Source organism: Pecten maximus, chromosome 10 (genome assembly GCF_902652985.1).
Source record: "Pecten maximus chromosome 10, xPecMax1.1, whole genome shotgun sequence".
Taxonomy (NCBI): Eukaryota; Metazoa; Mollusca; class Bivalvia; order Pectinida; family Pectinidae; genus Pecten; species Pecten maximus.
Window position 1 is genome coordinate 42069897 of NC_047024.1, and position 18078 is coordinate 42087974.

The window sequence follows — 18078 nt, forward strand, 5'->3', positions numbered from 1 at the left end:
TAAACCATATTAAGATGAAAGTAAAACTGGGACAAAAAATAAATATTTCTAGCCCTATTTTTAATAATTATATCGTGGTGAGGTTTTTCTTACTTCCACTGACTGTACGTTGGGTTGTTGAACTAGTTGTAGTCCCAATCGAATTTGTCGCTGTAAATCTGTAAGTTCCACTGTTAGTAGTTAAAGGGCCATTAATTGCTAAGGATGGTGATGTTGTGCTTCCCCCACTGTATCTACTGTTAAAGGCGATCTGTACTGTCTGATAGACATTGTTAACGACTTTCTCCCATAGTATGTTTGTTTGGAATGGATCGGCGTTAACCTTACACGCAATATTAATGAACCCGCTAGAGGTTGTAGAATAGGAAGCTTGGCCAACACTCACGCTTGGTACAGCTTGAAATACAATAAAGCATTTTATAATTACACTAAGACGATATACAAACTAAGGTGCAAAGAGCTGCAATAAAGGATATAGGTATCTGTATAGATAGTAGTGTTTCAAAGCTGATATAGGCTAACTATAAAATGCCATTTCGGATGAAATATCGATTGCGAATAAGAATAAGAAGCATCTAACTGATACATGTTTTAAATACATATAGATACACATGTAGATATTGTTGATAGCATCACTTGTTTTGCCTTACATAACATAGCAATAAGAACGAGAAGAATGTGGTAACTTTGCTGCCGGCGTTAACATTTAGAAACTGAGAAAATTTATCTGAAAAATTGCGTTATGCCGAAAAGTCATAATAAGTCTTAACTCCTCCATCGTTTTTCGTCATTTTAATGAATTTTTAAAGTTTCTTAGAAACATACATGTAGATTAAATGACAGCAAAAATTCCGGGTATAAGATTAGAATATGTTTAAATCAATTCAAATACCGATACATTAGAACAAATTATTTCATCTTTATAATGTTGAAATTTTGATAGATGGTTGCTTATATTAAAATTCGGATGAATCAAAAATGCATTTACTACTTTTCCCTGTAATGCGTTATTCTATCGACTACACGATGAAATTACCACATGTCTGCTTGGACTTGTACAGTCTCAATTTTCGAATATTGCTGTCTATAGATCTAATGCCAAGTATTTAGCGGTATGTAGCGTTAAATATATATTAAACAGCAAGTTAGTAAATACAGATTAAATAGAAAATATATAAATGGAAATATTCTTTCTTTATACATGTATTTCATTTCAGCAGGGCTAATGAAGCAATAATATACTATTTATAGAATACAGTTTTAATTGCTCTTTGGAAAGCAGTGATGAAAATCTAAGGGAAGGACAAGGGAAACATTGCAACTTTTTAAAATATTTCTGAAACATAGATGGTGTTAGATTTTCCTTACTTCCACTAATAGTTAGCTGAGTTGTCCCACTCTGTGATGTCCCGAATTGATTTGTAGCTGTACATTGGTAGGTTCCACTGTCAGTTGTCAACGCACCGGTGATGACAAGGTTCGGCGAGGTGGTAGTGCCTCCACTGTATCTACTGTTGCTTGTGATTTGAACCTGTTGATAAACGGTGCCTACAAGTTTCTGCCAGGTAACTACGGTTTGGAATGGATTTGAACTGATGCTACAGGTAAGTATAACAGTTCCACCAGAAAGTGTAGAATATGATGTCTGGGGAATGGATACTGTCGGTCGAGCTTCAAATACAAAAAAAATCATATCATATTTCACAGAGACATATTAACAGCTACATAAGAATAGCAAAATACATTCTTCCTTATTGTTTGTAATATTGCATGTAGAATGTATTTAGTTTAACATTTGTCGTTATTATCACTATTTGATAACTAGGATCGTTCGATACCTAAATCAATAGTCATTGTCCAGGCTCTGTTAACTATTCAGTAACAATAATATACCATACTCAAATTAATAGTCATCGTCCAGACTCGGTTAACTATTCAGTAACCAGGATGTAACCATACCTAAATCAAAAATTGCACACAAACTAAGAAACATCAGATTCAAGAGATATTATGCTGTCCACATGTATACATCGTTTTGCTCTTCATAAGCTGTTAAATTGACCACCGGCCAATTTTCTTCGAAAATGACCACTCTTATCTTTTGATATGAAGAGATTAAGTGAAGTTGAAACGATAAACTATCTGTATACCGTCCTTTTAACTATAAATAACCTCCCATTAACCCAACAAAACTCATACAATCCAATTTAACTTGTTTGAATGTTCACGATACCAGATTAACGCATAATGAAAAAAATCATAAAGGATAGGTTTTTCACGCAAAGTTTGAAACGGACATAAACTTTCTCTGTAATTTGTTCCTTGTGATTTTATCAGAATTCGTGCTCGAAAGCAGCAACAACAACAATAGTTACAGTATGAACTATTGTGCAAAAACACATACTGTAAATTATTTCATCAGCGGTGCTCAAATTTTGCAGGTCGAGGCAAAAAGAATTCGCGGTCATGATGATATGGCCCACTATATATCAAATTCATACGGCTTACAAGTTTTTCTTTCATCTAAATAAGCGAAAGGACAATCTTTCGGTTAAAAAGGCATCAACATTTTAACTCCTAAGGGATCAGACAGGATATACATATATATGAATCGTACTACCAGACTTTTTGTCATATTTGCATTCATTTATATAATTGTCGGCAAATCGATTCTAAATTTCAAGAAATTTATTAGCCAGGATTGACCTTCAATTGTATAACAGGTGTCGCCAATGACCTTCAGGATTGACCTTCATTTGTATAACAGGTGCCGTCGATGACCTTCAGTATTGACCTTCACTTGCATAACAGGTGCCGCCAATGACCTTCAGGATTGACCTTCATTTGTATAACAGGTGCCGCCAATGACCTTCAGGATTGACCTTCATTTGTATAACAGGTGCTGTCGGTGAAGCAGAAAGCGCCCACTCTTTTATAACACAGCTCTTTCTTTGCAATTGTTCTTCTTTGCCCCCGTTTTATAGTTATGCAATTTTTTTATTTTATATATTTTACAGCGATTTTATCAACTAATATTCATCACGACTGTTAGCCCGGATGGACCGGATGATAGCGATCGATATAGTTACAATTATATTGTAATTTTTGATAATATCGTTACCCTTCCTTTGTCTGAATAATACATCATATTATATTATTAGGTTCTTTTTTTTTTTTTTTTTTATCTTTTTTTCTTTTCTAAGATTAACGTGAGATGTAAATTGTAGTTACTTCCAGTGACGGTCAGCACAGTTGTTGAACTTATTCCGGTCCCGAATTGATTAGATGCTACACATGTGAAAGTTCCTCCGTCGCTTGTTTGGGCATTCATGATAGAAAAAGATGGCGAGTTCGTCGTTCCTCCGCTGTATCTGCTGTTGCTTGTGATTAGAACTTGTTGAAAGACAGCGCCAGCTAGTTTTTGCCAGATGACACTAGTTACGGAGCTGCCTGAGTTTACATTACAAACAAGAGTAACGGTCCCACCAATCCCAACAGAATAGGCCGACTGTCCAACAGAAACAATCGGCGGACCTTAAAACACAAATGTATAACAGTTAATATCACCATGCGAAATATAACTCCCTGTTTCATAATATCAATATTATCGGAGCTGCCGGAGTTTACATGACAGACAAGTGTAACTACTCCACCCATCCCAACAGAATAGGCCGACAGTATAGCATTAATGTATATATCTAATTATAACTTGCAGTTAATCTCAACATGCAAAATATAATTTCCTGTTTCATCATATCAATATTATCAATGCGTTTTGAAATTTCTTCAAAATCCTTCAACATAGAGTAATATTATCAAATACATCGTCTTATTAAATTGAATTATCTTTTATATCATATGAGCCTCCTCATTGACATGAAATGGGAAAAAACAATAGCTTCATCAACATAATTTAAATGGAAACAAAATTAAGGTTTTCGTTTTTGCTTTTTTTTTTTTAATTTTTGTTATTGAAGTAATCTTTGATTTATTTCTGTCGTCTCTAATGTGACGTCAAACTACAACGTTCAAATCTGACAATGACCTATTTTCCCACTGTTTACAGCCTTTGTTATAGTTATTTACCAGTATCTATAAAAAGTAGAAACTAGATCTCAAAAGGTTTTTTTTCCTTTTGTTACGATACTGGAATATCGCATAATTAAAAACGTAAAAGTTTATCTACCACAAGTGTGAAATGGGCCAATAGAATCCTGCAGGGGTCTTCAACCCGGGTTTGGGAGGTCAACACGAGGGTTGAAATATCCACGTCCATGGAACAGGCCCATGTTTGATATATATATATATATATATATATTATATTTATTTGTTGTCGCGTGCTTAATATCGTAACATATTCTATGTTGTGAGACCTATTCACCGGGCCAACGTCAATGCCCACGACGCCTATTCTTTTGGAACATTCAACGTTCTTCATGCAGCTGTATATATTTGTTCCCATTTTGCCCTTGTTTTATGATTACGGCTTCTATTGTTTCCGTACGCTCCATTGGATTTTATATTATTTCGAAAGTTTGCATGGTAAGACTTTTGAATGGTAGCAAATTTCAGATTAATATTTAAAGCATAATAAATATTTTGGATGTTATAAAACTTAAAATGATTTTTCTTTTTCATTTTACTGAAGGAATCATTGACTTCAAACTGCAATGTATAAATTTGTGACGTCACAATTACACCTCTTAGATATTTCATACGCGAAAAACATCATTGGTTTATGAATATCGTAACAAGACAAATTTATGGTATACATATACATTACGTCACCATTCAAGTAGATGTAATACTCACTTCCGGTTACAGTCAGAGTAATGGGCAGACCTTGACCTGGTCCAGCAGCATTTACAGCACCACAGGTGTAGGTGCCAGCGTTTGCACTGCTTACACTGGTAATAGTAAGAGACGGGTTAGCGGTAGTTGATCCAGTATAACCATTTGTAGCGGAATTGATATTGGTTGTAGCCCCGCCAGCCGAAGGGACGAACCGCCAGGTCACGGACGTCACTGACGGGTTAGCGGATTGTATGCTACATTGAAGTGTTATAGAAGTTCCACTGTTGGCGGTGACACTTGTTGTTGGGGTGGACAACACCGGAACGGCTGGAATACCAATATAGCCTTTCGTAAACATCTTCCTTTTCTTTAAGATAATGTTAAGGTTTATTACCTTGCAATTATCATAAAGTGTTATCTCCTCCTGATAGGCTTGGATTCGTGTAATCATTATGTTGTGAGAGTTACCTCCCTTTGGTAGTGTAGGACTAGTGTCATCATTACATTGTGAGTATCAACTCCCTTTGGTAGTGAAATGCTAATGTCATCAGCAATACAAAATCACACATGCAACAAGAAACTATATCCAATACTCGCACGGGATAAGAATAACAATCAATTCAATTTAACTTCAAAAGGAAGCCATCTGCATTTGTATTTGTAACCAATGCGATAAAGCTAATGCATAAATAAAACCTCAATCATTATATATTTTAAATGCTTTGCGTTTTTATATAAAATAACACGTATTTTATCAGTGTGACTTTAAATTGAAAATAATGGGTTCTCATACATACATCCGGTTACTGTAAGTGTAGCACCAGTTGTCTGTGCTGAACCAAAGGCATTTGTTGCTCCACACACGAAAGTTCCAGCGTCTGCCAGAACGAGGTCAGCTATTAGGAGAGATGGCGTTGCAGTATTTCCGTTTTGATACTTGGAACCGTCAATGGTGATGGTGGCAGAATTTTTCGTCCAGACAACTGAGGTGGCGCCAGGATTGGCGGAAATTACACAACCAATCGTAAACGATCCTCCTACATCCTGCGTGTAGGAAGCTTGAGGATGCTGTACAACAGGGGCCACTAAACAAATAGTAAAGCAATGTCAAGGGTTGAGTGTAAGTGAATCTCAACACAACACAAAAAGTAAATATTCTAAATGTGTTATTTTTTCCAAGGTAGAAGTTATAATTGTTTTAATAGCAACCCAGCTTATTAGAGTGACTAAATCACGCTAACTAGAAAACAAAATATAGGTGGTCTGAGATTGACTGCTGTAGTCAACAGGTGTTTCTGTCAGCGTGTAGTCAACACGTGTTTCTGTCAGCGTGTAGTCAACACGTGTTTCTGTCAGCGTGTAGTCAACACGTGTTTCTGTCAGCGTGTAGTCAACCGGTGTTTCTGTCAGCGTGTAGTCAACACGTGTTTCTGTCAGGTGTAGTCAACAGGTGTTTCTGTCAGCGTGTAGTCAACACGTGTTTCTGTCAGCGTGTAGTCAACACGTCTTTCTGTCAGCGTGTAGTCAACACGTGTTTCTGTCAGCGTGTAGTCATCATGTGTTTCTGTCAGCGTGTAGTCAACACGTGTTTCTGTCAGTCCGTAGTCAACACGTGTTTCTGTCAGCGTGTAGTCAACACGTGTTTCGGTCAGGTGTAGTCAACACGTGTTTCTGTCAGCGTGTAGTCAACAGGTGTTTCTGTCAGCGTGTAGTTAACAGGTGTTTCGGTCAGGTGTAGTCAACAGGTGATTCTGTCAGCGTGTAGTCAACAGGTGTTTCTGTCAGCGTGTAGTCAACAGGTGTTTCTGTCAGCGTGTAGTCAACACGTGTTTCTGTCAGCGTGTAGTCAACACGTGTTTCTGTCAGCGTGTAGTCAACACGTGTTTCTGTCAGCGTGTACACAACACGTGTTTCTGTCAGCGTGTAGTCAACACGTGTTTCTGTCAGCGTGTAGTCAACACGTGTTTCTGTCAGCGTGTAGTCAACACGTGTTTCTGTCAGCGTGTAGTCAACAGGTGTTTCTGTCAGCGTGTACACAACACGTGTTTCTGTCAGCGTGCAGTCAACACGTGTTTCTGTCAGCGTGTAGTCAACACGTGTTTCTGTCAGCGTGTAGTCAACACGTGTTTCTGTCAGCGTGTACACAACACGTGTTTCTGTCTGCGTGTAGTCAACACGTGTTTCTGTCAGCGTCTAGTCAACACGTGTTTCTGTCAGCGTGTAGTCAACACGTGTTTCGGTCAGGTGTAATCAAAACGTGTTTCTGTCAGCGTGTAGTCAACACGTGTTTCTGTCAGGGTGTAGTCAACAGGTGTTTCTGTCAGCGTGTAGTTAACAGGTGTTTCGGTCAGGTGTAGTCAACAGGTGATTCTGTCAGCGTGTAGTCAACAGGTGTTTCTGTCAGCGTGTAGTCAACAGGTGTTTCTGTCAGCGTGTAGTCAACACGTGTTTCTGTCAGCGTGTAGTCAACACGTGTTTCTGTCAGCGTGTACACAACACGTGTTTCTGTCAGCGTGTAGTCAACACGTGTTTCTGTCAGCGTGTAGTCAACACGTGTTTCTGTCAGCGTGTAGTCAACAGGTGTTTCTGTCAGCGTGTACACAACACGTGTTTCTGTCAGCGTGCAGTCAACACGTGTTTCTGTCAGCGTGTAGTCAACACGTGTTTCTGTCAGCGTGTAGTCAACACGTGTTTCTGTCAGCGTGTACACAACACGTGTTTCTGTCTGCGTGTAGTCAACACGTGTTTCTGTCAGCGTCTAGTCAACACGTGTTTCTGTCAGCGTGTAGTCAACACGTGTTTCGGTCAGGTGTAATCAAAACGTGTTTCTGTCAGCGTGTAGTCAACACGTGTTTCTGTCAGGGTGTAGTCAACAGGTAATTCTGTCAGCGTGAAGTCAACACGTGTTTCGGTCTGCGTGTAGTCAACACGTGTTTCTGTCAGCGTCTAGTCAACACGTGTTTTTGTCAGCGTCTAGTCAACACGTGTTTCTGTCAACGTCTAGTTAACACGTGTTTCCGTCAGCGTCTAGTCAACACGTGTTTCTGTCAGTGTGTAGTCAACAGATATTTTGATCAGCATATAACAAATATATGTGTCAGAGGTAGTATTCGGTCAATACCATGTTCCGATTCATTTGTGTTTATTCCGACAATTGATTGTATCCAATATCAAACATTTTACCATTCGGCGTTGCCACTGTAAGATAAGTCGAACCACTCTGTCCAATTTGTGATGTGGCTGTCCCTGCAAAGCACCTGTAACTTCCTGTATCGTCGTTGGTCAAGCTGGTGATGGTCAGGGACGGGTTGGTACCGATTGGAAACGAGTACTTTCCGCCATTTGTTACAGTAATCGCAGTGCCACCGCGGTCACGATACCAAAACGCCGAGGTGATGGACGCTGTGGAGGAGACGGAGCAGACCAGAGTAACGGTGCCTCCTGGAACACCACTATATGTGGCCTGTGTCACGGAGACGGTTGGCGCTGAACAACAAAAGAAAAAAAATACCATAGATAAAAACTAAACCGTAATTATGAATAGATAAAACAGGGAAATGTGTATTTGTATAGAGGATCTTGAAAACGTTTAGGAATAATAAAACCTGGTGTTCTGAAAGGATGGTTTATATTATATCAAAACGAATTTCATACTTTGCGAAAATACTACTGAAGACAGTGAAAACAGAATCAGCATGCAAGGCAGAACTTTGGGAAGCCATGATGTCCCCATTGTTGTCTCCTTGGTCGTGTTGCGTCTTCTTACAACTATGTCAGTTTATCCGGGTTATCCTAGAATGGAAAAGCGAATTAAATAAATTAGGGTTTAGGGGTTAGGAGTTAGATTTACCAGTAACTTAAACATAATAGTGATCTCTTAACTCTAACTCAGAATAGGAAAACAAACTGACAATATCAACAGGACACATGTAGATTAACACGATGGCCCTTAAAAATGCACAGGGAGGATGAGACCATGCGTTCAGGGATATGAGAACGAAATCGAAAATGAAATAAAATAAAAACAAAATAAAACATGTATAGCTTATGTTGCTGCGAAGAGAAAAGAAAGGTAGCACTCTTTAAATAAATCGATATAGTCAATATAACAGAATAATTATATTTGATGATTTGTAATTGTTACTTTTTTTGGATGATGGTGTTTTAATTGTATAATGAATTACCGTTATGAACTACAAATACATTAAAGAACACCCCAGCTTCTTCGGAGGAAGCGTGATATTCATTTGATGCCATAATGCCAACAGCTTCTCTTTGTCACTGTTTTCTTCACATCATTTTATCAATATAACCATTACATTCATAAACAATCAATGATATATCTCCGACACAGAGTACCTATTATCAACTTTTAATGAGAATAGGCTTGTTAATATTGCACTTGCCAAAAGCTATCATCGGCTATCATAAATCTAGAAAAAAAATGGACTGCTCTTTTTATTTTTTTATTCATTTATAGATTAATTGTAAACAATAATTTATTTTATCACGAGGAAATTATCTTGTATTATATATATTCTGTGTAACTCAAGATCTTGTAACCAATCATATTTAAGACCAGGTTTATCATATTTATTTTCTAGATCCATTTATAAACCGTATTGCCGTTTCAAACGTTATTGTGAGAAGCAGTGAGTGTGCTGCCAGCAATGTCGTATTCTTAAGCTTCTATATATTGAACGTTTAAAAAATTCAATTCAGTTTTCTTTCAAGCGATATACTTGAAATACAAGTGTTATCTTATTACAATATAATTTCCTTTTCGCGTATTACATTTACAAAAAAAAAAAAAAAAAAAAAATCTTTGACGTCGATTTCAAGGCAATTTATCGAAAAGAAAAACGGACATGAAAGCTTGACGTGTTTCATGGTTCACTGTCCTTTAAACTTACAATCTTACAATCAAATCTACGAAAGTGCCTGTATGAGCTTTAAAAGCTCTGATGTCACGAGACACGCTTCATGCAACATTAACAGGTTTTCGCCACCAAATACATGTGATAGGGTTTCTTCTCTGGACCCAATTTTATAGACTCAGTCTAACTAATTTGACTTCAACCTTTATTAATGACTACAAAAAAAGGTATTCTATACAACTATTTCATAGCAATATGACCGTCTTGAAGTGGTTTAGAAATTATTATTTCTTGGCTATAGGGCCTTTAGCAGCCAGTCAATGTCTTTTCAACTCTCTCGGTACCATACCACCGGAGCTATCATTTCGGTGCTAACAGCTTACACACGACATTTCTTGCCCTGTCCTACCATGTACTCATTAACAGCTGACTCGACTGGAATGAAACTGAGAAGTAATATATTTTATTCAAAGATATATTACATTATAAGTGCCTGGACTCAAACTAGCGACCCTTTCATCATGTCGCTCTGTGTCCTACAACTAGACCACCGTGACTATATATACATATATATATAATTTGTCAAGTAGTAATAACGACATTCCAGACAAATGAATTGACCTCAAGCTCAAAATACTGTACATGAGACATGTTATAGTTTTACCACCTATCAACCTCAAAATACTGTACAGGAGACATGTTATAGTCCTACCACCTAACAACCTCAAAATACTGTACAGGGGACATGTTATAGTCCTACCACCTAACAACCTCAAAATACAGTACAGGAGACATGTTATAGTCCTACCACCCAGCAACCTCAAAATACTGTACAGGAGACATGTTATAGTCCTACAATATAACAACCGCAAAATACTGTACAGGAGACATATTACAGTCCTACCACCTACCAACCTCAAAATAATGTACAGGAGACATGTTATAGTCCTACCACCCAGCAACTTCAAAATACTGTACAGGAGACATGTTATAGTCCTACCACCTAACAACCTCAAAATACTGTACTGGAGACATGTTATAGTCCTACAACCTAACAACCTCAAACTACTGTACAGGAGACATGTTATAGTCCTACCACCTAACAACCTCAAAGTACTGTACAGGAGACATAGTCCTACCACCTAGCAACCTCAAAATACTGTACAGGAGACATGTTATAGTCCTACAACACAACAACCTCAAAATACTGTACAGGAGACATGTTATAGTCCTACCACCTAACAACCTCAAAATACTGTACAGGAGACATGTTATAGTTCTACAACACAACAACCTCAAAATACTGTACAGGAGACATGTTATAGTCCTACCACCTAACAACCTCAAAATACTGTACAGGAGACATGTTATAGTCCTACAACACAACAACCTCAAAATACTGTACAGGAGACATGTTATAGTCCTACCACCTAACAACCTCAAAATAATGTACAGGAGACATGTTATAGTCCTACCACCTAACAACCTCAAAATACTGTACAGGAGACATGTTATAGTCCTACCACCTAACAACCTCAAAATACTGTACTGGAGACATGTTATAGTCCTACAACCTAACAACCTCAAACTACTGTACAGGAGACATGTTATAGTCCTACCACCTAACAACCTCAAAGTACTGTACAGGAGACATAGTCCTACCACCTAACAACCTCAAAATACTGTACAGGAGACATGTTATAGTCCTACAACACAATAACCTCAAAATACTGTACAGGAGACATGTTATAGTCCTACCACCTAACAACCTCAAAATACTGTACAGGAGACATGTTATAGTTCTACAACACAACAACCTCAAAATACTGTACAGGAGACATGTTATAGTCCTACCACCTAACAACCTCAAAATACTGTACAGGAGACATGTTATAGTTCTACAACACAACAACATCAAAATACTGTACAGGAGACATGTTATAGTCCTACCACCTAACAACCTCAAAATACTGTACAGGAGACATAGTCCTACCACCTAACAACCTCAAAATACTGTACAGGAGACATGTTATAGTCCTACCACCTAACAACCTCAAAATACTGTACAGGAGACATCTTATAGTCCTACAACCCAACAACCTCAAAATAATGTGCAGGAGACATGTTATAGTCCTACCACCTAACAACTTCAAAATACTGTACAGGAGACATGTTATAGTCCTACCACCCAGCAACCTCAAAATACTGTACAGGAGACATGTTATAGTCCTACAACATAACAACCGCAAAATACTGTACAGGAGACATGTTATAGTCCTACCAACCAACAACCTCAAAATACTGTACAGGAGACATGTTATAGTCCTACAACATAACAACCTCAAAGTACTGTACAGGAGACATAGTCCTACCACCTAGCAACCTCAAAATACTGTACAGGAGACATGTTATAGTCCTACCACCTAACAACCTCAAAATACTGTACAGGAGACATGTTATAGCTCTACCACCTAACAACCTCAAAATACTGTACAGGAGACATGTTATAGTCCTACCACCTAACAACCTCAAAATACTGTACAGGAGACATGTTATAGTCCTACAGCAGAACAACCTCAAAATACTGTACAGGAGACATGTTATAGTCCTACAGCAGAACAACCTCAAAATACTGTACAGGAGACATGTTATAGTCCTACCACCTAACAACCTCAAAATACTGTACAGGAGACATGTTATAGTCCTACAGCAGAACAACCTCAAAATACTGTACAGGAGACATGTTATAGTCCTACAGCAGAACAACCTCAAAATACTGTACAGGAGACATGTTATAGTCCTACAGCAGAACAACCTCAAAATACTGTACAGGAGACATGTTATAGCTCTACCACCTACCAACCTCAAAATACTGTACAGGAGACATGTTATAGTCCTACCACCTAACAACCTCAAAGTAATGTACAGGAGATATGTTATAGTCCTACCACCTAACAACCTCAAAATACTGTACAGGAGACTTGTTATAGTCCTACCACCTAACAACCTCAAAATACTGTACAGGAGACATGTTATAGTCCTACCACCTAACAACCTCAAAATACTGTACAGGAGACATGTTATAGTCCTACCACCTAACAACCTCAAAATACTGTACAGGAGACATGTTATAGTCCTACCACCTAACAACCTCAAAATACTGTACATGAGACATGTTATAGTCCTACCACCTAACAACCTCAAAGTAATGTACAGGAGATATGTTATAGTCCTACCACCTAACAACCTCAAAATACTGTACAGGAGACTTGTTATAGTCCTACCACCTAACAACCTCAAAATACTGTACAGGAGACATGTTATAGTCCTACCACCTAACAACCTCAAAATACTGTACAGGAGACATGCTAAAGTCCTACCACCTAACAACCTCAATATTCTGTACAGGGGACATGTTATAGTCCTACCACCTAACAACCTCAAAATACTGTACAGGAGACATGTTATAGTCCTACCACCTAACAACCTCAAAATAATGTACAGGAGACATGTTATAGTCCTACCACCTAACAACCTCAAAATACTGTACAGGAGACATGTTATAGTCCTACCACATACAACAACCTCAAAATACTGTACAGGAGACATGTTATAGTTCTACCACCTAACAACCTCAAAATACTGTACAGGAGACATAGCTCTACCACATACAACAACCTCAAAATACTGTACAGGAGACATGTTATAGTCCTACCACACAACAACCTCAAAATACTGTACAGGAGACATGTTATAGTCCTACCACCTAACAACCTCAAAATACTGTACAGGAGACATGTCATAGTCCTACCACCTAACAACCTCAAAATACTGTACAGGAGACATGTTATAGTCCTACCACCTAACAACCTCAAAATACTGTACAGGAGACATGTTATAGCTCTACCACCTAACAACCTCAAAATACTGTACAGGAGACATGTTATAGTCCTACCACCTAACAACCTCAAAATACTGTACAGGAGACATGTTATAGTCCTACAGCAGAACAACCTCAAAATACTGTACAGGAGACATGTTATAGTCCTACCACCTAACAACCTCAAAATACTGTACAGGAGACATGTTATAGTCCTACCACCTAACAACCTCAAAATACTGTACAGGAGACATGTTATAGTCCTACAGCAGAACAACCTCAAAATACTGTACAGGAGACTTGTTATAGTCCTACAGCAGAACAACCTCAAAATACTGTACAGGAGACATGTTATAGTCCTACAGCAGAACAACCTCAAAATACTGTACAGGAGACATGTTATAGCTCTACCACCTACCAACCTCAAAATACTGTACAGGAGACATGTTATAGTCCTACCACCTAACAACCTCAAAGTAATGTACAGGAGATATGTTATAGTCCTACCACCTAACAACCTCAAAATACTGTACAGGAGACTTGTTATAGTCCTACCACCTAACAACCTCAAAATACTGTACAGGGGACATGTTATAGTCCTACCACCTAACAACCTCAAAATACTGTACAGGAGACATGTTATAGTCCTACCACCTAACAACCTCAAAATACTGTACAGGAGACATGTTATAGTCCTACCACCTAACAACCTCAAAATACTGTACATGAGACATGTTATAGTCCTACCACCTAACAACCTCAAAGTAATGTACAGGAGATATGTTATAGTCCTACCACCTAACAACCTCAAAATACTGTACAGGAGACTTGTTATAGTCCTACCACCTAACAACCTCAAAATACTGTACAGGAGACATGTTATAGTCCTACCACCTAACAACCTCAAAATACTGTACAGGAGACATGCTAAAGTCCTACCACCTAACAACCTCAATATTCTGTACAGGGGACATGTTATAGTCCTACCACCTAACAACCTCAAAATACTGTACAGGAGACATGTTATAGTCCTACCACCTAACAACCTCAAAATAATGTACAGGAGACATGTTATAGTCCTACCACCTAACAACCTCAAAATACTGTACAGGAGACATGTTATAGTCCTACAACACAACAACCTCAAAATACTGTACAGGAGACATGTTATAGTCCTACCACCTAACGACCTCAAAATACTGTACAGGAGACATGTTATAGTCCTACCACCTAACAACCTCAAAATACTGTACAGGAGACATGTTATAGTCCTACAACACAACGACCTCAAAATACTGTACAGTGGACATGTTATAGTCCTACAACATAACAACCGCAAAATACTGTACAGGAGACATGTTATAGTCCTACAACAGAACAACCTCAAAATACTGTACAGGAGACATGTTATAGTCCTACCACCTAACAACCTCAAAATACTGTACAGGAGACATGTTATAGTCCTACCACCTAACAACCTCAAAATACTGTACAGGGGACATGTTACAGTCCTACCATCTAACAACATCAAAATACTGTACAGAAGACATGTTATAGTCCTACCACCTACCAACCTCAAAATACTGTACAGGAGACATGTTATAGTCCTACCACATATAACAACCTCAAAATACTGTACAGGAGACATGTTATAGTTCTACCACCTAACAACCTCAAAATACTGTACAGGAGACATAGCTCTACCACATACAACAACCTCAAAATACTGTACAGGAGACATGTTATAGTCCTACCACACAACAACCTCAAAATACTGTACAGGAGACATGTTATAGTCCTACCACCTAACAACCTCAAAATACTGTACAGGAGACATGTCATAGTCCTACCACCTAACAACCTCAAAATACTGTACAGGAGACATGTTATAGTCCTACCACCTAACAACCTCAAAATACTGTACAGGAGACATGTTATAGCTCTACCACCTAACAACCTCAAAATACTGTACAGGAGACATGTTATAGTCCTACCACCTAACAACCTCAAAATACTGTACAGGAGACATGTTATAGTCCTACAGCAGAACAACCTCAAAATACTGTACAGGAGACATGTTATAGTCCTACCACCTAACAACCTCAAAATACTGTACAGGAGACATGTTATAGTCCTACCACCTAACAACCTCAAAATACTGTACAGGAGACATGTTATAGTCCTACAGCAGAACAACCTCAAAATACTGTACAGGAGACATGTTATAGTCCTACAGCAGAACAACCTCAAAATACTGTACAGGAGACATGTTATAGCTCTACCACCTACCAACCTCAAAATACTGTACAGGAGACATGTTATAGTCCTACCACACAACAACCTCAAAATACTGTACAGGAGACATGTTATAGTCCTACCACCTAACAACCTCAAAATACTGTACAGGAGACATGTCATAGTCCTACCACCTAACAACCTCAAAATACTGTACAGGAGACATGTTATAGTCCTACCACACAACAACCTCAAAATACTGTACAGGAGACATGTTATAGTCCTACCACCTAACAACCTCAAAATACTGTACAGGAGACATGTCATAGTCCTACCACCTAACAACCTCAAAATACTGTACAGGAGACATGTTATAGTCCTACCACCTAACAACCTCAAAATACTGTACAGGAGACATGTTATAGCTCTACCACCTAACAACCTCAAAATACTGTACAGGAGACATGTTATAGTCCTACCACCTAACAACCTCAAAATACTGTACAGGAGACATGTTATAGTCCTACAGCAGAACAACCTCAAAATACTGTACAGGAGACATGTTATAGTCCTACCACCTAACAACCTCAAAATACTGTACAGGAGACATGTTATAGTCCTACCACCTAACAACCTCAAAATACTGTACAGGAGACATGTTATAGTCCTACAGCAGAACAACCTCAAAATACTGTACAGGAGACATGTTATAGTCCTACAGCAGAACAACCTCAAAATACTGTACAGGAGACATGTTATAGCTCTACCACCTACCAACCTCAAAATACTGTACAGGAGACATGTTATAGTCCTACCACCTACCAACCTCAAAATACTGTACAGGAGACATGTTATAGTCCTACCACCTAACAACCTCAAAGTAATGTACAGGAGATATGTTATAGTCCTACCACCTAACAACCTCAAAATACTGTACAGGAGACTTGTTATAGTCCTACCACCTAACAACCTCAAAATACTGTACAGGGGACATGTTATAGTCCTACCACCTAACAACCTCAAAATACTGTACAGGAGACATGTTATAGTCCTACCACCTAACAACCTCAAAATACTGTACAGGAGACATGTTATAGTCCTACCACCTAACAACCTCAAAATACTGTACATGAGACATGTTATAGTCCTACCACCTAACAACCTCAAAATACTGTACAGGAGACATGTTATAGTCCTACCACCTAACAACCTCAAAATACTGTACAGGAGACATGTTATAGTCATACCACCTAACAACCTCAAAATACTGTACATGGGACATGTTATAGTCCTACCACCTAACAACCTCAAAATACTGTACAGGGGACATGTTATAGTCCTACCACCTAACAACCTCAAAATACTGTACAGGAGACATGTTATAGTCCTACCACCTAACAACCTCAAAATACTGTACAGGAGACATGTTATAGTCCTACCACTTAACAACCTCAAAATACTGTACAGGGGACATGTTATAGTCCTACCACCTAACAACCTCAAAATACTGTACAGGAGACATGTTATAGTCCTACCACCTAACAACCTCAAAATACTGTACAGGAGACATGTTATAGTCCTACAACACAACAACCTCAAAATTCTGTACAGGAGACATGTTATAGTCCTACCACCTAACGACCTCAAAATACTGTACAGGGGACATGTTATAGTCCTACCACCTAACAACCTCAAAATACTGTACAGGAGACATGTTATAGTCCTACCACTTAACAACCTCAAAATACTGTACAGGGGACATGTTATAGTCCTACCACCTAACAACCTCAAAATACTGTACAGGAGACATGTTATAGTCCTACAACATAACAACCGCAAAATACTGTACAGGAGACATATTACAGTCCTACCACCTACCAACCTCAAAATAATGTACAGAAGACATGTTATAGTCCTACCACCTAACAACCTCAAACTACTGTACAGGAGACATGTTATAGTCCTACCACCTAACGACTTCAAAATACCGTACTGGAGACATGTTATAGTCCTACCACCTAACAACCTCAAAATACTGTACAGGAGACATGTTATAGTCCTACCACCCAACAACCTCAAAATACTGTACAGGAGACATGTTATAGTCCTACCACCTAACAACCTCAAAATACTGTACAGGAGACATGTTATAGTCCTACCACCTAACAACCTCCAAATACTGTACAGGAGACATTTTAAAGTCCTACCACCTAACAACCTCAATATTCTGTACAGGGGACATGTGATAGTCCTACCACCTAACAACCTCAAAATACTGTACAGGAGACATGT

General features: G+C 38.5%; 1 protein-coding gene across 5 annotated transcripts in view; it reads right to left on the reverse strand.

Annotated features, from left to right (window-relative positions):
- Window positions 1-18078, reverse strand: part of LOC117336036 (hemicentin-2-like) — a 44271-nt gene that overhangs the window by 17317 nt on the left and 8876 nt on the right. For 4 of the 5 annotated variants that reach the window (XM_033896372.1, XM_033896371.1, XM_033896370.1 and 1 more), the window contains exons 2-7: window positions 8449-8586; window positions 7978-8280; window positions 5592-5879; window positions 4813-5121; window positions 3232-3534; window positions 1369-1671 (exon numbers count right to left, since the gene is read on the reverse strand). In XM_033896372.1, coding sequence (XP_033752263.1) covers window positions 1369-1671; window positions 3232-3534; window positions 4813-5121; window positions 5592-5879; window positions 7978-8280; window positions 8449-8527 — 1585 coding nt within the window. In that variant the 5' untranslated portion in view covers window positions 8528-8586. The remainder of the gene's footprint in view (window positions 1-1368; window positions 1672-3231; window positions 3535-4812; window positions 5122-5591; window positions 5880-7977; window positions 8281-8448; window positions 8587-18078) is intronic. The other variant, XM_033896373.1, reaches the window with a different exon arrangement.